General features: G+C 57.5%; 1 protein-coding gene across 13 annotated transcripts in view; it reads left to right on the top strand.

The window, feature by feature from the left end:
* Nucleotides 1-18720, top strand: part of IQSEC1 (IQ motif and Sec7 domain ArfGEF 1) — a 274380-nt gene extending 255660 nt beyond the window's left edge. For 10 of the 13 annotated variants that reach the window (XM_066347174.1, XM_066347173.1, XM_066347179.1 and 7 more), the window contains 6 exons: nt 1248-1373; nt 2408-2507; nt 7351-7512; nt 8210-8386; nt 13290-13339; nt 14531-18720. In XM_066347174.1, the coding sequence (XP_066203271.1) occupies nt 1248-1373; nt 2408-2507; nt 7351-7512; nt 8210-8386; nt 13290-13339; nt 14531-15055 (1140 nt within the window). In that variant the 3' untranslated portion in view covers nt 15056-18720. The remainder of the gene's footprint in view (nt 1-1247; nt 1374-2407; nt 2508-7350; nt 7513-8209; nt 8387-13289; nt 13340-14530) is intronic. The other 3 variants (XM_066347180.1, XM_066347183.1, XM_066347181.1) reach the window with 2 other exon arrangements.
* Nucleotides 18721-19772: the final 1052 nt, after the last annotated feature.

The raw sequence follows: 19772 nt of genomic DNA, 5'->3' as shown, positions 1-19772 counted from the left end.
CTGCGAGCCCAGAGATGACAGCCACATGGGGAGGGCCGTGCTGTCCCGCTGGAAGCAGACACTCTCCCTCCCTCCTATCTGGGCCCATCTGAGCTCAGAGACCAAGGTCTGTCCCCAGACCCTAAGGTCCTGTACCTTGGTGAGCATTGAGGGCCCTCTCCTCCCACCCGACCACACTCTGCCCCGACTGCTTGTTCCTGCATCAGGACTGTCTCCCCTCCCACGGCGTGGAGGTCAGCCACTGCCCCCGGAGCACACGTGTGCGCTGCTGGACTGGCAGTCCCAGGACACACCCCTCCTGTGTCTGTCTTGACCCCTCGCTGGCTAGCCGAGTCAGCTTCACCGCCCTCTGACCACTTTCTCGCTCAGTTTCCGAGAGAGAGAGACCCAGACCCCCGGGAGCTCCGTGGCTGGTCCCCATCCACCTCCCCCTTTATCCTTTCGCTCCAGACAGAACGTGTTCCCTGTTGTGCCCCACTGGGCCATGGTCTCCCGCTCCTTGTCATCCTGACGTGCTGAGCTCGGCATCCGCCAGGGGGCCCCTTGCAGGGCTAAAGCTCCCTAGCTGCCACCATGCCCGCCCTCTGGGGGCTTGCTGGGGCGTGTGCTGCTTCTGCGGGACGGTGGGCACTCCCAGAGCCCGCCGTGGTTGGTCATGCCAGGTCCTGACAGCAGCTTGCCCGGCGGCAGGGGGGGGCTCACCGGGCCTGTGGCAGGTGTGCTCAGAGGCAGGGGTGCAGAGCAGAGGGCAGAGCGGTGACTGCTGGCTCGAGAGTCTGAACAGGGTCTTTCAGACTTCAGAAATGTTTAAACGGGAGGGCCCTGCGAGAGTGGGGACACTGAGGCTTCGTGGGGTCCCATCATGGGAGGCTGAGGCGGGTTGCTCAGCCTCTTTGCCTCGGTTTCCTCATCTAGAGAAAACTCTAGAACCATGTTTGCAGGGACTCATGGGCACTTTGTGTGGACTCGGAGAACGTGCATTCCTCTGTGGCTAGGAACTGTCCCGGGAGCGTACAGCTCTGAGAAGTCTGGACCTGCGTGGGAGGGTGCTGGCGCTTCCCACGGTCCCAGAGGACAGAGTGGGACAGTTGCCACAAGCCAGAAAACACGGTCCTTCTGCAGGGTTTGTAAGAAGCGGTGTTTTGAACACGAGGGCCAGGGGCTGGTTCCCTGCACTCAGGCTGGAGCCCTGGGCCACCTGGGCCCAGCGGTGGGCAGGCTGCTGAGGAGGCGTTTGCCCCATGCAGGTTCTCTCTCTGCCTCACCGGCGCCTGGTCTGCTACTGCCGGCTCTTCGAGGTTCCAGACCCAAACAAGCCCCAGAAACTCGGACTGCACCAGCGAGAAATCTTCCTGTTTAACGACCTCCTGGTGGTACGTGGCTCCCCTGCACCGTGGCCAGTGGCTGCTGCGCAGGAGAGCTGGCCGTGGGCCTGCGTGTGGGTGTGGGCTAGCAGCGAGGGGCTGTTAGCCTAGGTCCCAGGGTCACCAGGGGCAGAATGTAGTGCAAACGGCCACAAACTGGGGCTTCGTCGTTCATGTACAAGTCCAGAGGGGGTTGGAGGCTCGGCCTGGCTTTGTCAGAGGCTCGGACAGGTCAGCAGGACTCCTTTCCGTGTCTCCGTCTCTCGGTCTGGTGGGCTCCCCTCTGGGTGGGCTCCCCTCCGGGTGGGCTCCCCTCTGGGTGGGTCCCTTCTCAGGCAGGCTCCCCCCGAGAACGGTGTGGGTCCCGGCAGTCCGGGCTCAGCCCCGTCTCCTGAGTCCCGACGACTGAGTGAGGCAGAGAGGGGCTTCCCCGAAGGGAGACTGAGGAGCTCCTGCCCAGAGGAGAAGTCAGCCGCAGGGAGGAAGGTGCCCCACAGAGAGCCTGTTCTCCGTCTCTGTCGGGCTACAGGCCACAGACTCTGCCGGAGGTCCCTGTCCTTGTCCCCACCTGCTTGAGGACCAGCTTCCCTCCTGTGATTCCTGACGTGGGAATCCAGATGTGTGGGTTCAAGTTCTTTATTAAGCACCCCTGACCTTGAACAAGTCACTTCAAACCTCTGACTCCATTTCCTTTGTGAAGTTAATTGCTGAAGGTCACTTACAGTGGCTGGAGGGTCCTGGACATGAGACCTTGCACAGTGTCTTCAGTGCCTGTCACCTCCCTGCTGGGTCGAGGCACTTTGTCGCCAGCCAGGATGGTGCCAGTGTCTCACAGGAACAGAAAACAGTGCCCAGGTCAGGGCACGGCGGGCGGGCGTCCCTCCCACGCCAGTGCTGCCTGCCGCAGGGCCTCCTGACCTCTGACTGCAGAACCGTCCTCCAGGAGAGCATGGTTGCCATGGCTTCCTCTCGGCCCGAGCCCCCGGGGCTGCTCCAGGGCAGGGCGGACGGGCGGCTCAGCCTCTGTCTCTGGCTGCCCTCAGGTCACCAAGATCTTCCAGAAGAAGAAGAACTCGGTGACGTACAACTTCCGGCAGTCCTTCTCTCTGCACGGAATGCAGGTCCTGCTCTTCGAGAACCAGTGTGAGTCCACGTGCACATGTGCTGGGCGCTGCGTCTGTGACCCGTCACTCCGCTCGGACCGCGCAGTCACGAAGCTCCACTCTCCCAGTCTGTCCCTCCTCCTGTGCCACCAGGGACAGACGCCCGGGGCGGCTTCTCCCCGCTCTGACACGCAGCAGTAACAACATGCAGGGTGCCCACGGGTTTACTCTTGCTGTTCCTTCTTGGAGGTGATGGTTTAATTCAGGGCAGAGTGAATTTGTTTAAATGCCGATGAGAAAGGGTGAAGTAAAGGGTGTGGATGTGCAGGTGTGGACAGATGGAGTAAAGGGTGTGGATGACAGGTGTGGACAGATGGAGTAAAGGGTGTGGATGACAGGTGTGGACAGATGGAGTAAAGGGTGTGGATGTGCAGATGTGGACAGATGGAGTAAAGGGCGTGGATGACAGGTGTGGACACATGAAGTAAAGGGTGTGGATGACAGGTGTGGACAGATGAAGTAAAGGGTGTGGATGACAGATGTGGACAGATGAAGTAAAGGGCGTGGATGACAGGTGTGGACAGATGGAGTAAAGGGTGTGGATGACAGGTGTGGACAGATGAAGTAAAGGGTGTGGATGACAGGTGTGGACAGATGAAGTAAAGGGTGTGGATGACAGGTGTGGACAGATGGAGTAAAGGGCGTGGATGACAGATGTGGACAGATGAAGTAAAGGGTGTGGATGTGCAGCTGTGGACAGATGAAGTAAAGGGTGTGGATGACAGATGTGGACAGATGGAGTACAGGGTGTGGATGACAGGTGTGGACAGATGGAGTACAGGGTGTGGATGACAGATGTGGACAGATGGAGTAAAGGGTGTGGATGACAGGTGTGGACAGATGAAGTAAAGGGTGTGGATGGCAGATGTGGACACATGAAGTAAAGGGTGTGGATGACAGGTGTGGACAGATGAAGTAAAGGGTGTGGATGGCAGATGTGGACACATGAAGTAAAGGGTGTGGATGACAGGTGTGGACAGATGAAGTAAAGGGTGTGGATGACAGATGTGGACAGATGGAGTAAAGGGTGTGGATGACAGGTGTGGACAGATGGAGTAAAGGGTGTGGATGACAGGTGTGGACAGATGGAGTAAAGGGTGTGGATGACAGGTGTGGACAGATGGAGTAAAGGGTGTGGATGACAGGTGTGGACAGATGGAGTAAAGGGTGTGGATGACAGGTGTGGACAGATGAAGTAAAGGGTGTGGATGGCAGATGTGGACACATGAAGTAAAGGGTGTGGATGACAGGTGTGGACAGATGAAGTAAAGGGTGTGGATGACAGATGTGGACAGATGGAGTAAAGGGTGTGGATGACAGGTGTGGACAGATGGAGTAAAGGGTGTGGATGACAGGTGTGGACAGATGGAGTAAAGGGTGTGGATGACAGGTGTGGACAGATGGAGTAAAGGGTGTGGATGACAGGTGTGGACAGATGGAGTAAAGGGTGTGGATGACAGGTGTGGACAGATGGAGTAAAGGGTGTGGATGACAGGTGTGGACAGATGGAGTAAAGGGTGTGGATGTGCAGATGTGGACAGATGGAGTAAAGGGTGTGGATGGCAGGTGTGGACAGATGAAGTAAAGGGTGTGGATGACAGCTGTGGACAGATGGAGTAAAGGGTGTGGATGACAGCTGTGGACAGATGAAGTAAAGGGCGTGGATGTGCAGATGTGGACAGATGAAGTAAAGGGTGTGGATGACAGGTGTGGACAGATGGAGTAAAGGGTGTGGATGGCAGATGTGGACAGATGAAGTAAAGGGCGTGGATGACAGATGTGGACAGATGGAGTAAAGGGTGTGGATGACAGGTGTGGACAGATGAAGTAAAGGGTGTGGATGACAGGTGTGGACAGATGAAGTAAAGGGTGTGGATGACAGGTGTGGACAGATGGAGTAAAGGGTGTGGATGGCAGATGTGGACAGATGAAGTAAAGGGCGTGGATGACAGATGTGGACAGATGGAGTAAAGGGCGTGGATGACAGGTGTGGACAGATGGAGTAAAGGGTGTGGATGGCAGGTGTGGACAGATGAAGTAAAGGGCGTGAATGTGCAGATGTGGACAGATGGAGTAAAGGGTGTGGATGACAGATGTGGACAGATGAAGTAAAGGGTGTGGATGACAGATGTGTACAGATGGAGTAAAGGGTGTGGATGACAGATGTGGACAGATGAAGTAAAGGGTGTGGATGACAGATGTGGACAGATGAAGTAAAGGGTGTGGATGTGCAGCTGTGGACAGATGAAGTAAAGGGTGTGGATGACAGATGTGGACAGATGAAGTAAAGGGTGTGGATGACAGGTGTGGACAGATGGAGTAAAGGGTGTGGATGACAGATGTGGACAGATGGAGTAAAGGGTGTGGATGACAGGTGTGGACAGATGAAGTAAAGGGTGTGGATGACAGGTGTGGACAGATGAAGTAAAGGGTGTGGATGTGCAGATGTGGACAGATGAAGTAAAGGGTGTGGATGACAGGTGTGGACAGATGGAGTAAAGGGTGTGGATGGCAGATGTGGACAGATGGAGTAAAGGGCGTGGATGACAGATGTGGACAGATGGAGTAAAGGGTGTGGATGACAGGTGTGGACAGATGAAGTAAAGGGTGTGGATGACAGGTGTGGACAGATGAAGTAAAGGGTGTGGATGACAGGTGTGGACAGATGGAGTAAAGGGTGTGGATGGCAGATGTGGACAGATGAAGTAAAGGGCGTGGATGACAGATGTGGACAGATGGAGTAAAGGGCGTGGATGACAGGTGTGGACAGATGGAGTAAAGGGTGTGGATGGCAGGTGTGGACAGATGAAGTAAAGGGCGTGAATGTGCAGATGTGGACAGATGGAGTAAAGGGTGTGGATGACAGATGTGGACAGATGAAGTAAAGGGTGTGGATGACAGATGTGTACAGATGGAGTAAAGGGTGTGGATGACAGATGTGGACAGATGAAGTAAAGGGTGTGGATGACAGATGTGGACAGATGAAGTAAAGGGTGTGGATGTGCAGCTGTGGACAGATGAAGTAAAGGGTGTGGATGACAGATGTGGACAGATGGAGTAAAGGGTGTGGATGACAGGTGTGGACAGATGAAGTAAAGGGTGTGGATGACAGGTGTGGACAGATGAAGTAAAGGGTGTGGATGACAGGTGTGGACAGATGAAGTAAAGGGCGTGGATGTGCAGGTGTGGACAGATGGAGTAAAGGGTGTGGATGACAGGTGTGGACAGATGAAGTAAAGGGCGTGGATGTGCAGATGTGGACAGATGGAGTAAAGGGTGTGGATGACAGATGTGGACAGATGAAGTAAAGGGTGTGGATGACAGATGTGGACAGATGGAGTAAAGGGTGTGGACGTGCAGGTGTGGACAGACAGCGGAGGTCCTGCCACTCCACACATTCTAGAGCGGCCCACAGGAGGACTGCCCTGATAGGGCATGATGGTGTGTCCAGCAGCAGGGCCACCCTCATCCTCCCAGACCGGTTGCCATGGTGCTGTCTGATCAGCCGTCCACCTGCAGGTTGAAAGTGTCAGGGACCATGGCAAGCCCATTCCAAATCACCGTGCCCAAAGGCGTGGGTTGGGGTCGTCACCTCTTCTTTGACCCAAATGGGACCAGCACCTGCCGTACCCTCTCCGATCTCACGTCCACAACAGGCCCAGGGTTCCCACCCCACCTTCTCCCCACTTCCTGCCCTGTCTGCCCAGCCAAGGCCAGAAAGCCCGCCTCACCTTGGTATCCACCAGGTGGCCCCGTGGAGGCTGCTGCCACCCCACACTGTCCCAACCAGCAAGCTTCCCACCAGGGGTGGGGTGGGCGTGATGCTCCTGCAGCCGCCCAGACTGGATCCCCAGACGGGCTGTGCAGGGTCATTTTAGATCCTGAGGGCTCAGCCCTCGGTCCTGGCCCGGGTGCTGGGAAGAGCTGACCTCACGTCCCACAGGCCACCCTTCCCGCCGGGGTCTCACACTGCCAGCCCTGGGTCGGTCTGTCTTTGTTGTGTTATGTTTAGTTTTTCTATACTTACTAAAACTTGTCGAGCTGAAATTTAAACTTTACTTCACATTCTTGGCTTCTCTTGAAAAACCAGAAGCACTTGGCTCCCCTAAGTCTCATTCCTGCGTGTCGGGGTCCTGAGTGCACGCCCCACCCCCACACTCGCACCTGCATTCTGGAGATTCACTTGGACTTCTAAGCGTTTGAGTTCCCAGCCTTCATACGGGTCAGAGCTGGCCTGGGCGTTTGAGTCAAGATCCTTCCAACACCCAGTGACGGTGCTCGGTTTCCACGGGAAGGAGAGGTGCTTCCAGGGGACTGGATCCCGAGAGGCCGCTTGAGCTCAGAAGGGGCCCGAGGCAGGTGGGAGCAGGAGACACTGCACTCAGCACAGAGTGCGCTGGGTGGGGCTCACGTGCGCCCCAAGTCGCTGAGGGTCTGGAGGCCACTTGGGAGAGAACAGAGCCCAGTCTAGTCTCAGCACTACCTGAGATGACTGGTGGAGACTCCACCTACCACAGGGGCCGCCTCTGTCTCCTCCTGGACTCAGTGCCTGGTCACTGTCTCAAAGCCCAGGCAGAGTGGCCTGGAAACGAAGGGTCTGGGCCCCGTGACCTTCAGGTTGGACAAGAAGAGGCCCCGGCTTCCCCTGACCCTCACAAGAGGCAGCGCGGGGCCACTGGCAGATGGAGACTGCACTGCGGAAGCTTGTTCTCCCCACGGACCGTCTGCCTCAGCCTGTCCCGAATGCAGACTTACTGGTCTTTCTAGACCAGCAGGGAGGTGGCAGAGAGCGCAGGGCCCATCAGTTCTCCTCCTCCTTGCAGACTACCCCAACGGCATCCGGCTCACGTCTGCAGTCCCTGGAGCAGACATCAAAGTGTTAATAAACTTTAACGCTCCCAACCCTCAAGACCGGAAGAAGTTCAGCGAGGACCTGCGGGAGTCCATCGCGGAGGTGCAGGAGATGGAGAAGCACAGGATAGAGTGTGAGTCACAGCCCAGCACCCTCTAGGGCTCTCTGGACACAGGTTTGTCTCCTCTGTGGTGGCAGTGACGCAGAAGGGGACGCCCCGGTCTTTTCTGGCCTTCCCACGCCCCTGGGACCAGCAGCCTACGTGCCCAGGCCACAGAAGGGGGCACAGAGGGAGGAGGGGATGGCAGAGGCCTCCTGGTGAGAGCCAGGGCTGTCCTACCTGGGAAGGACCCCTGGCTCCAGGCCACCCCACAGGACAAGAGCTCCTGGCGTTCTGGGGCTGAGCTCTTGGCAGCGGAGTGGGATCACTGTTGATTCACCTTCCAAGTCAGAGCCCAGCAGAGGGACCGGGCACAGCCGTGCCTGTCACACAGGTTCTGTCAGACCCTGGCTGGAGCTTCATTCCCCGGGGACTCAGGTGTGCCTGCCTCTGGCCCTCCCAGAGGGCTGGGTAACACTTGCTTCTCTCTAGACTTAGCAGCTCCTCCTTGTTGACCCACTGCCTCCCGGCTCCTAGTTGAAGGTGGTGTCGCAGCTCTTCCCCAAGACCGCCCGCCCCTCCCTTTGCCCCATGTCAGGTGGACGGAGACTTGGGATGGAGCCGACCCTGAACGGAGGGCATGGTCCCCCCGGTCCTGCGGATGGGGGTCCTGGCCCTGCCTGCCCGTCCCAGGCTGCGCCCCTCACTGGGCCCTGCTCCTCTGTTGCAGCTGAGCTGGAGAAGCAGAAGGGCGTGGTGCGGCCCAACCTGTCCCAGTGCTCCGGCCTCAAGAAGGAGTCGGGCAACGGGACGCTGACCCGGACCTGCCTGGACGACAGCTACGCCAGCAGCGAGGGCCTCAAGCGCAGCGCCCTCAGCAGCTCCCTGAGGGACCTCTCGGAAGCTGGTAAGAGCGAGCCCAGGACTCAAGCCGGGCACACGGGGGTTGGGGCAGGTGGCCCGTGCCGGGAAGGTACTGCAGTGTGGCCGGCCGTGGAGGGCTCGGACCGCACGCCCCTGGGTTTCCCGTGACCACCCCAAATCATGGCTGCCTGTGACCATACAGAGAGGACAGCACCAGAAGGCAGGAGAGTACAACCGAATTGTCAAAGGCGGTCACCCGGTCTCCCTTTCTTCTTTAGGGGCTTTATTTACTCTTTATTTATTTTCTGAAAACGGGCCTCAGGGTGAGCCAGGCCCGCTGTTGGTGTCCTGTGTGCTCTCTGCCCCGTGGCTGGTGGTTTGTGCCGATGAATGAAACGGAGCACTGTTCTCTAAACTGCCCAGAAACGCCCTCTCCACTGTCCCTGGTCTTGCTTTCTCCCCAGGGGTTCCCCTCTGGGCCTCTGTCCAGCCCAGAAGCGGCAGCCACGCTCCCTGGGAGTCGGGAGCCCTGGTGGAAAGGGATCTTAGTTGTTCTTTGTTTCTGTCTGTGTTTAATTTGCTGCAGCCTCTCAGCCCCCAGCAAACAGCACCCCTCCCCCTGCCTCCCAGCTCCACTAGGGCAGCAAGGAGGGGGTGTTCCAGGAGCACTGGGCAGTGGGGGCTGCTCCTGGCTCGCTGGGTGGTGTCCTAGCTGAGCCGGCGGGGGAGGGGAGAGCGGACCCAGCTAACTGCCCGTGAGTGCTGCTCCCTGGCTTTGCTGCTGCCCCCACATCAGAGAGCTGGGGGGTGGGAGGTCCCCAGCCCCCCACTGGACTGTCCAGGCGGTCAGCTTCTCCTGGGAGGAGGCTCGGGGTCTCCAGTGGAGTGGGGGTTGCAGGGCATTGCAGAGCGGGCACAAGGCTGTGCCCAGTAGTGTAGGCTTCTCGGACCCTGGGCTCTGCCTGTCCCAAGGCCCCGGGGATCCCGGCCCCAGGAGCATCTGCTCTGTTGGGGAGGACCCACTCAGGCCAAGATCAGCCTCCCTCTCCTGGGGCCCAGCGGACCCTTTACCTCCAGGGGCACCCCGGGTGGCCAGCTCTAGGCCCCTAGAGAGCCTGCTCACGACCCATCTGGTACCAGGCTCGTCAGCAGCTCTGCGCCCCTTTGTTTGGCTTATTCATCTCCCAGAAATTTTTTCTTTTTCTTTCTCTTTGAGTTGGATTTTTTTTTCCTTTGCTTCTGTCTCGTCATATTTTTTTTTTTTCCATAGTGGAAATCAGAAATCCATTGTCAGCATGAGGGCCCACCCAGGGCTTCTCAGTCCCAGCCCTGTGACCATCTTATGCCTGGTCATTCCTTGCTGTGGGGACTGTTCAAAGGTTCAGCCACTTCCCTGTCCTCTACCTCCCAGGCGTGATGGTCAGCACTGTCTCCAGAGACTGCCTGATGTCCTCTGGGGGCAAAACCACCTTTGGTTGAGAGCCACTGGTTTTCCCTGTGGCTTCTCGCAGCCAGCTAACCATTACTGGACGTCTGTGGGCCTCTGCAGGCTGGGGCCTGGGGCCCGTGTTTGAGTTTGTGCAGCTGGTCCCTACAGGCCGGGGGCCCTGTCCAGTCTCCTCGGGCAATGAGGCTCTGTTAGAACTGAGGCGCTCAGCATGTCTGGACACACTCACTCCAGTCCAGGTGGTGAGTGTGTCCACTCTGCCAGAGTTTAGAGCTTAGGGTCAGACAGAGCCGCACGCCCAGGCACACGGCCATGTGACAACAGATGGAGCGCCAAGCCCCCCTCCCTGGAATGTTAGAGGGTGAGGTGAGGCGGGTATCTGAGTTCTGGCAGCCCCCAGGGCCCCAGACTCGGGGCAGGTCACTGATGACATCTAGAGGGAGACAGGCCAATGTCAGCCACCTTCCCGAAGACCCTGGGCCTGGAGGCAGAGACGAGGTGGCCTGTGCTCTGGACCAGGACGGGCGAAGCCTCCAGAGCCAGCAGCACCCCCCCCCCCGGCCACGCCCAGCATGACCGTGTTGAGAGGCCAGGCCTTGGCCCCTTGGGAAACTACGCTCAGTGGACAATAAGCCGTCATGGCCAGAGCTGCTGCCCCAGACTTGTGCTCACACATCTATTCCGTAGACGACGCAGCCCACGGCCTTAGGCCCTCATGCACCTTGAGGGCCCGGAGGCGGTCATGGCTTCGTGGCCCATGGTGGGCAGCAGATGGCCTCCGGGAGCTGCTGACATGCGGAGAGGCAGAGGATGGGTCTGGGCTCCCGCCCCACCCCACTGCCCCTGACCTGGGGCCCCCGTGTCCTCCACAGCCTCTTTCTCAGTCAGGCCTGTGATCATTTCAGTTGTACCCGAACCTTGCTGGCCTATGACCAAGAACTGGCCAGGATCATGGACGCAATGTAACTGGGCCTTAGGCCCTCCCCCAGATCGGTCAAGTCATGGTGGACACTTTCTGTGGGCTGCTGGGGTCCTCTGCTCTCTCCCGTGACCTGCTCAGCACCCGTCCTCACGGGAATGAGGAGTTACCTGCACCCACTTCTCCAGGATTGGAGCCAGAGGCCTGCGTGTCCTGCACCAGGGCAGCCTGTGTCAGGAGCAAAGCGGCACTGCTATTCTCGACGGACACTCGGCACACAAATGGCCCGTGGCTGCCTCTCCTAGGCAGGGCTGAGCTCAGGTGAATGTGGAATGCCACTCAAGGAGACCGCAGCAGAGGACACTCACACAGTGATGTCCGAGTCACACTGAGGAGACCTTCCCCCTCAGTCCACTGCCCATCAGCCGTCAGGCCTTGAGCAAGTGACATCTCTGGGCCTCAGTTTCCCCAGCTGTGAGGCGGGGACTAGAACTTCCCCCCAAGTATCTCTGAGTGTTCGTGCCTGTCTGGTGGTGAGAGCAGGGCCGGGCTGGTCCACACGTGTGGCTGCCGTCACTGCGCAGGTGCGTGTGCGTGGCCCCAGCGTTGCTAGGGGCCCCAGCGTTGCTAAGGGGCCCCAGCGTTGCTAAGGGGCCCCAGCGTTGCTAAGGGCCTCACGCCAGCCCTCCAGGCAGAGCCTGCGTTCAGTCCGAGTCTACGAGGCGGGAAGGCTCTGAGAGCCGTGCTGGGCCCGTTCGCAGCAGGGTTTCTGACCAGCCTGGCAGGGCCTGGTCTGCCTCCAGCAAAGGGGCGTATGGGGTGGGCCCCCTGAAGCTAGCGCAGGGTCCTGACTAAGGAGGAGGTTTCCTGGAGGCAGTGCCGGGTGGGCCTGAGTGTGCCCTGCCTCTGTTCATAGCTGGCATGTGCATGTGTGCACACACCCAGACATGCGTGTATAACAGACAGGTGTCTGGGTGCACCTGTGAGTGGGGCTGTGGGTTTGGGGTGCAGAGAGCTCCTGTAGGTACACTGCGCACCTCATGCTGGTCAGGGACCTGCAAAAGGTGAACGTAAGAAACTTCACTCAAAGGCAACCAAGTCAGAGCTCTCCTGCATCTGTGCCCACGCCGGGCAAGACGGGGAGTACCTTGTCTCACAAAAGCTGGAAGATGAGGAACTGTGACCCCTTTCTTCTGGCTGCAACTGAGGGTTTTCGCTTCCTCAGTAACTGGTGGAAGCGCTCCTGCCCTCACCCATTGCACGGCCCTGTTCTGAGTGGGCTCTGTGGCCCTCTCATACCTGCCACAGTCCAGCAAGACCTCTGTGGGCCTCAGGCTGGGGAAGGAGGGAGTCGGCAGGCAGAGCACAGGGACTGGGCCGTCCCCAAACCTGCCCTGGTCTGCCTGGAAGCGAGGCCTCATCCTGCGCACGGCCCAGCATGCTCAGGTGCTGCCGTGAAGCTCAGAGCACCTGCAGGCACTCCGTCTCCACAGAGGTGTGGGCCACGCAGAGGCACAGGGCAGCCTGTCCGTCTCCCAGGCTCCTGGACGAGGACTCGGTCTAGCTCAGAAGGCAGCACAGCCACGACCTCCAGCCTCAGGTGGAAAGGTGGACCTGGGGATGAACCCTGCTCACAGTGGGAACTGAGCTGGTCAGGCCATCGGCCAAAGCCTGCATCTCCTCCTCCTCGGTGTGGACAGGACACCTGTCCTGCATTGCGGGGCTTGAGTAAGAGCCGGCGTGGTGCTCAGCTCATGGCCAGGACTGCACAGATGGAAGCCTAGAGAACAGCAAGGGGAGACCCTCTGTCCTGCCCGTCTGCATCCCAGAGACTCGACGGAGGCGGGACCCCGAGCGTGGGCACCGTTGGCCTGGATGTCCTGCAGGAATCCAGGTGGAAGTCTTCCAGAGTGACCGTGGAAGCCAGCGTGGGCCTTGGGCAGCCAGGACCAAGAGGAAGCAGCCTCCCTCTGATACGGCCGACACAGGCTGAGGGCCACCACGCATCGTGTGCTGAGCCCGTAAAATGGCATTGCCGCGAGCGCCAAGGAAATGCTCGCATCATCCTGGGGGGGGTGCCCACAGGGAGCAGCAGGACTCCAGGCCCCTCCCAGCAGCCCCAGCCCCGTCTCCAGCCCCCGGCCAGGGCCCTGCACAAACCAAACACTTGGCCCCAGAGGCACCAGCAGGAAAAGGATATGAAGTTTGTTTTCCTCTAACATGTCCCCAGCCTGCTGCGGGGGCACGTGTCTGTGTGTGTGCAGACACGTGCTGTCCGTCGGGGTTTGAGACCCACTGAGCGTCAGGCCCACCTTTTCGTCTTTCCCGCCCCCTCCCCCCGTCTGCAGCTGGCCGAGGCCCCCTGTGTACCCCCCTCAGCCCCCCACAGCCCTCCCCACAGGCTGCCAGTCCGGGAGAAGAGGCTGGCTGAAAAATAATTCTTTTTATTTTTGGAACCCTCATTTTTTAAATTAACTCGTCACTGCCCACGGAGTCCCCTCCACCCTCACCGGGCGGGGGCCCCGTGCGAGCCTGGTGGCCTGTCCGCGTCTAACCTGTGGTATTGCATGTTCTGGGCAGGGAAGCGTGGGCGTCGCAGCAGTGCGGGATCGCTAGAGAGCAATGTGGAAGTAAGTCGGAGCCCGGCCGGCCGTCGTGTGCTGCCCTCCTCGCTCCACACCTGTCCTCCCTTTTTTTTTTCTTTTTTTTCTTTTTTTTTTTTGTTGTTGTGCTTTCCCGACTGCACAGAGGCGCAGACCCCTCCCCTGCCTGCGGCCGGTGCATGCCAGCTCCCCCTGCCTAGAACCTCACTGCTTGTTTGGGCTGCAATGGTGGGGGGCTGGTTCTGGATTTTGTGTTTTTATTTCCCACTTAACCCCTGTCCCCTTGTGTCCCCCAGCATGGTTAATTAACATTCCCGGCTTCTTCTGGGCACGTTCCCCGTCCCGGGTCCCATCACCAGCTCTGCTCCTGGGCGGGAGGCAGCAGCTGCCTGGCACCCGTGCACCCTCCCCCCCCCCCACCAGTCTCTTGACTTCCATGCTTCGCCATCCCCATTGCTCCCCGGAGTCGGGGCCGTGTGTCTGCGGAGAGGGCGCAAGGCACCGGGTCGCTGTAGCTAGCTGGGGCGGAGCCCGGAGGAGCACAGACTGGATTTCATGAGATTTCATTCATCCTCAGCCATCTCCACACTCCTGTCCACATCTTATCCTCAGCTTGCAGACCGTTTTGTTCCTTTCTTTTCCTTGTTTGGTTTGGCCGTGGGTAGCTGCAGGGAAATCTCAGGCACCCCTATCCCAGGACAGGGTCCCCGACCCCTTCCCAGAAACCTTGGGTCCCACCAGGCAGAGCACGTGCCCTTGGGCCCCGTGAGAGGACCCAGGAGAGCTGAGGGTGTGACTCCACAGGAACGGGGCTCCTTGTCAGGGACCCGGCCGACCCACTCCCCTCAGCACACACCACTCACGGACACCCCCAAACATGTTCCCATCTGAGTGCCTGAGCCACCTGCCGTGACAGGGAGCTTGTCGGGATGAGAGCCCAGATGCACTGCCAGTGTGGTTGACCAGAGTGGAGGGTCCCTCTCCTGTCCAGCTCCCACTTTTCTCACTGGAAGGCCACTTCTCACGCCCCCCCCGCTGCCCCCCACAGTCGTGTGAGGAGTGGTCCAGACTGGAGCCTCACCCGGCCCCGCCCTCCACAGCCAGTGAGTTGAACCAAGCTTAGCAGTCAGTGGTTGAACTTTTTACATTTTTAAGAATTCATTCCGATGTAGTGCTTTAAGGTCTTTTAATTTTGGTTTCTATGAATTTCCTTTTTAGGGGTCCATCATTAGCAGTCCTCACACGCGCCGGAGAGCTACATCAACACGCGAGTGCCCACCTCGCCCACACCAGACCATGCCCAACTCCTCCTCCCTCCTGGGCTCCTTGTTTGGGAGTAAGAGAGGGAAGCCCCCCCCTGCAGCGCACCTGCCCACAGCCCCGCCCCAGCCCCCCCCACACCCGCCAGGCCCGGGCCACCCCCAGGGGCCAGCGGAGGGCCCCCCCCAGGCCCAGATGCACGGGCACCACAGCCAGTTCTGCCACATGCAGCAGAACCCGCCCCCCTACCACCACCACCACCACCACCACCCGCCCCAGCACGTGCAGCACGCACACCAGCACCACCACCACGGCCCCCATGGGGCGCACCTGCCCTACGGGGCCCACACGCACAGCCACCCGCCACTGCCCTTGGCCCATGCCAGCCACCCGGGCCACGCAGCACATCACCACGGGCAGCCCCCGGCCCCGCCCCCCACCAGCAGCAAGGCCAAATCCAGTGGCATCAGCACAATTGTGTAGACACCTGGGCAGGGGCCCAGACTCCCGGAACAAGTGCACACCACACAGGCCCGCCTGGGGGCGGCCGGCCTCAGACCAGACCCAGGGCGATCTGTTTCTATCTCCCCTCCCTGCTCCCCCGGCCTGGACAGGACCCCCTGAGCGCCTGGGCTCACATTGTAGGGAACAGAGATCCTGATCTAAGTTGGCATTGGTGCCCTGGGCTCCACCCACCTCAACCCATGGGGCAGCTCAGGCACCATCAGCCTTGAGCCGGTGCCTCTGGCCACATAGATGCTGAACTGCCCCCCCTGCGCCCCTCAGCTCTCTGCCCCTGATTGTATACGCACATGAAAAGCCTAGAAAACGAAGAACCAAGACACAAAAAACCAGAGACAGAACAAAACAGAAAACCCAAAACTTGCTGCATTATTGCTCTTTTATTGACAATGGGCAAAATTAAGTAGACCTGATATGGTTGATGAAAATACGTAAGTAAACGTTATATAATATAAATATATAAATATATAAATATATATAAATATATATATACTGTATAGGTAGAATTTGTGTGTGAACGGCAAACATTTCAGTCCACGAAATTAGCAATATAGACTTTACCACTTACCTGATAGGAAGACAGTACCTTAGATGAATGTGTGAGAGAGTAGACCAAAAACCTAAATGCTAGGAACAAACTCAGATACTTCCATATTTTCATAAAAAGCAAAGACGTCCCCTTAGGACTGACTAAAGCATTACTTACGCAATCATTACTAACTGTGCCAAGTAACATAGCATCTAACTTTAAAAAGTCCAATATTGCTTTATATAAATCCTTATTTTATTAACAGAATACTATCATAAGTAATCAGTATTATAACTGCTCTGTTATTTCAGGTAAGCAAATAGGTAAAATGCAGTAAACTACAGCAGAACTCAGGACGGCTAGTTCAGGACTGGTTGTCCGGAGTGTCGGTCACACAGACTCATAGACACTTGAATGGCTGTGATAACTGTGAATTTCCATGCTCCATGTTTCTGTTATGTGCACATGGTTCGACACACACCATTCAGAGCGCTCTGCGAAGGGCCCCCACGCCCTGCAGACGCACCATCCCCCCATGAAAGCAACCAGCTCTCATCCACGTCTCCCTCAGCACCATCACTGTCTCATCCTGTCTCCAGCTGCCGCAGGCAGACGCCGCGGGCGTGGTTCCACGAGGAACCTCTCTCGAACCCGCAGGCTGATTCTAGCGTTGAGCGACCCAGGGTGGTGTGTGTGTTTCCCGTTTTATTTTCTGAGTGGCAGCTGTGGTCATTGTGACTTCATGTGGCCATGTGCTAGCATAACCCGTGCCATCACTGTGGCCCCTCCGACCCCAGCTGACGAGTGCCCAGCCCTCACCGGTGAAGCTGCTGCCTCCCCTGGTCCAGTTAGCTGCCAGGGCATCACCTGACTCTCGCCTTTGCTCTTGCTGCTTCCGTGTTGTGGTGACACCATCGCTCCCTGGGCCAGGCGCCACTTGCATCCGGTTCTGTGCCTGAGTCACCCATGGGCCGTACTTTGTAGTTTCAGCCTCTCGAGCCGTGGCAGCCCCCTGTGCTGTGTTCCTAAGGACTGCCCCAGCTGGAGAGCCCTTTCAGAAAGGGTGAAGCGAGCGCAGGACTGTGGGGCGAGGGCTTCGTGCCCCGTGGAAGGCGTGGTGAGCTGTGGCCGGACTGCAGACAACAGGGGAGCCCACCCTGGCCGGCCGGCTGGGCGTCTGTCCATTTCCCTCCCTGCCCCCTCCTTTGTCATGTCATTGAGGTCATACCAGCAAATCTGCAAACTGAGCACTTTGTTAATCTCCACAGAGCAAAGACACCAGTCTAGAGTTTAGCCTTTTTTAAAAAAGCAGTGTGACTTTAACCTGCCCGCCTTTACCTCCCCACTGGTCCAGCGCCTCTGCCGGGCAGCTGCTCAGACAGAGGGATGAAAAGCACAGGCATGCCCGACACAGCCAGGCCCTTCCGGCGGGGGCTGCCCGTCCCGCCGGCTCCTCAGTCGCTGGTTTTCCTTCAGAGCCAGGCCCCCCCGCGGCAAAAGGACATTGTCCTGAAGGAAAAGGCGCATTGTACTGCCTGTCGTTGGTGTTGATCGTGTGAAGCCACATCTGTGTATTATATATCTGCAAACTATATCAGTGTTACTGTTGACAAATAGTTGAAGTAAAGTGATAACATATTAAATATGTTGACTTTTTTTTACCCTTCCGTACCAATGGTAGAGTTCAACTGTAAACTCTAGGTTGTTCCAGAAAAGATACAGGCTGTTTGGTACAAGGTTGCTCGCTCTTTCTGAAGGGGCAACACAAGACAAAAGAACCCACAGCACACTCGTTGGTGGGGGCAGTGGGAGGGGCGCTCTCTCCGTTGCGTCCTCCGCTCCGAGGGCCATTTGGAACCGTCACCTCCGGAACCTTTGCCAATGTGCCCGAGGTTTGGTCAGAATGCTGCAGGGCCGGGTCTAGCTGGAGGGCTTCTTGAACAAACTCAGTTTCTCCCTGGTTTCCAAGTCCACACAGTGTATTGGGTCAGGCCAGTGAGACGCTCCTGTTCTCTCCGCCTCCGTTGCAAACCTGTTGTGGGAAGCATCCCCAGAGCACACGACTCCGTGGAACGGACTGGCTGTGTGGCCCAGACCCCACCTGGGAGCAGACGCTTCTGGTGAACGTGAGCCCCGGGCTGCTCTCCTGGGGCTGTGCTCTCCGATCCCAGCCTGTCAGAGTCACAGCTGCGGGACCTGTTGTTCACAGCGCCCCTCCTCCCCTCGGGCACCCTGTGTCATCTTGTCTGTCAGGACTCTGGGGACATTTTTTTCCAAGCCACACAAATTATTTCAATTACATAATTTTCAATAAGAGCAGGAGACCCTTGGAGAAAACAGCTGGTATATCACAGAAATCTTTTCTGGGACAACATAAGTCATGTGTTTGTATTTTTTTAAGTTTATTAATGAAATGTACAACACTGTAAAAATAAAGTTCATGCTAATATGATGTGTACATCCTGCTTAAAGACGTCCTCAGTCCCCCAGCGCGGTGTGGTTCTCGCACCGGGCGCTGCATGCCACAGAAGCCTCGCCTGTCCCTCCCGGAGAGACAGACAGACAAACACTCCAGCATGGCCTGGGTGGCGACTCGGCGTTCCGTGAGATGCTGGGTCTCTGCAGGTCACGCATGCATCTTGCAGTTTTGTTGTAAAAATATCATCACCCTGCCTGCCTGAAAAAAATGAGTCATTTTGTATGTATTTTAAATAACAATACTCAAGGAGACAGATGGCACAGGGAATCCGTGTGAAGTGGGGAGGAGCCCGCGTGGGCCCGCACCTCCCATGCACGTGGGTGTCGCTGTCTGTCCGCGGTTGTGCCGAGGTTACGTGCGGTATCCGTCTCCTCTTGAGGACTGTCCTTCCCCTTCGAGCTGTTTTCAGTAATTAGAATCAGGTCTTGAATGCAGACTGTTCAAAGACTTCAAGGACACCTTGCTCACAGGAGCCCGACGCCCACTGTGTGACTTTGGGGAGGAAAGGAGAGCTTTGTTTCAATACGCATTCTGTTTGTGAGTAGTAACAGACTCTATTGATGTAAAACCATAGCTGTGATCATGTGGAGAAATCAAATAATAAATCCTTTAAAACTCTCGGATTCTCACTTTTTCTGGAAAGTCCAGATGTTCCCCTGTTGGCCACAGAGAGATTCCCAGCGGGCAGGTTTGCCGACTCCGTCCTGACTGGGCACCGGGTCAGCGGGAGGACGGGCTGATTTGAGAGTGCCTAAGGCACAGGTGCGTGTCATAGCTTCCGCTACCATAGAAAATGTCAGAGGTCTTTGTCATTTCTAGCAACTTCAACAAATTTTAGTGCCTTCATCAAAGTGAGACAGGGTCGGTGGGCGGGAATGGCGTGTGGTGGGAAAAACTCCGACAGCCTGTCCCGAAATGCTTGAAGAGAGTGTATTTAATGAGGTCCACCTTGTTGGTCAGCGTGATGTGTCCTAGCCAGGCAGGAGAGTTCTGATTCTACGAGGAAGGCTCTGTCGAGGACGATTGACTTACACTGTCTTTTCCTGGGACCACATTCTGTTCCAGAGAAGACCACCTGAAAGTTCCAGGACACATCCTAAAACAGAGTAAAAACAGGTAGGTCCCATTTGTGGAGAACAGGAAAAAAAATGGTTAACCTTAGTGACCCAAAATTAACTGGCCCACCCGTCATGGGAAGTGAATTTTGATCAAAAGACGTTCTCAGGTTTCTGGGGAACTGCCTGTCCCGGGTTCCTCAGCCGAGTGGAGCTGGTTCCAGAGTGCAGGAAATGCTCCTTGACTTCGCGTCGGGCCTGTGACCCGGGACAGCCGCTCAGTGGCGTCCAGCAGCGGCTAAGTCAGTGCCTCACTGTGATGACCAGGCTCTGCTTGTCTCCCCCACCAGACTGTGAGCTCTTGAGGGGCTAGGGGTGCATCAGGCCCACTTCTCTCTGTCCAGTGACCAGCACAGGACTGGTCTTGTCAAAATGCATCTGAAATGATGGCTGGGGGCAGGTGGGGGCCACACTGGCGGATCTTAGTGTAAATCATCATCAAACACACACGGAAACTGCTCAGCCCCAAGCCTGGCTGTGGACACGTGACAGACTTCTTACAGACGCGGTTCCTGCTGACTCCCCACTCACAGCACACTTAGCCCTCGTCGTACT

The sequence above is a fragment of the Saccopteryx leptura genome, chromosome 8 (assembly GCF_036850995.1).
Source record: "Saccopteryx leptura isolate mSacLep1 chromosome 8, mSacLep1_pri_phased_curated, whole genome shotgun sequence".
In the NCBI taxonomy this organism is placed as follows: domain Eukaryota; kingdom Metazoa; phylum Chordata; class Mammalia; order Chiroptera; family Emballonuridae; genus Saccopteryx; species Saccopteryx leptura.
The sequence above is the reverse complement of the archived record's forward strand: the minus strand, read 5'-3'. Positions and strand labels throughout refer to the sequence as shown.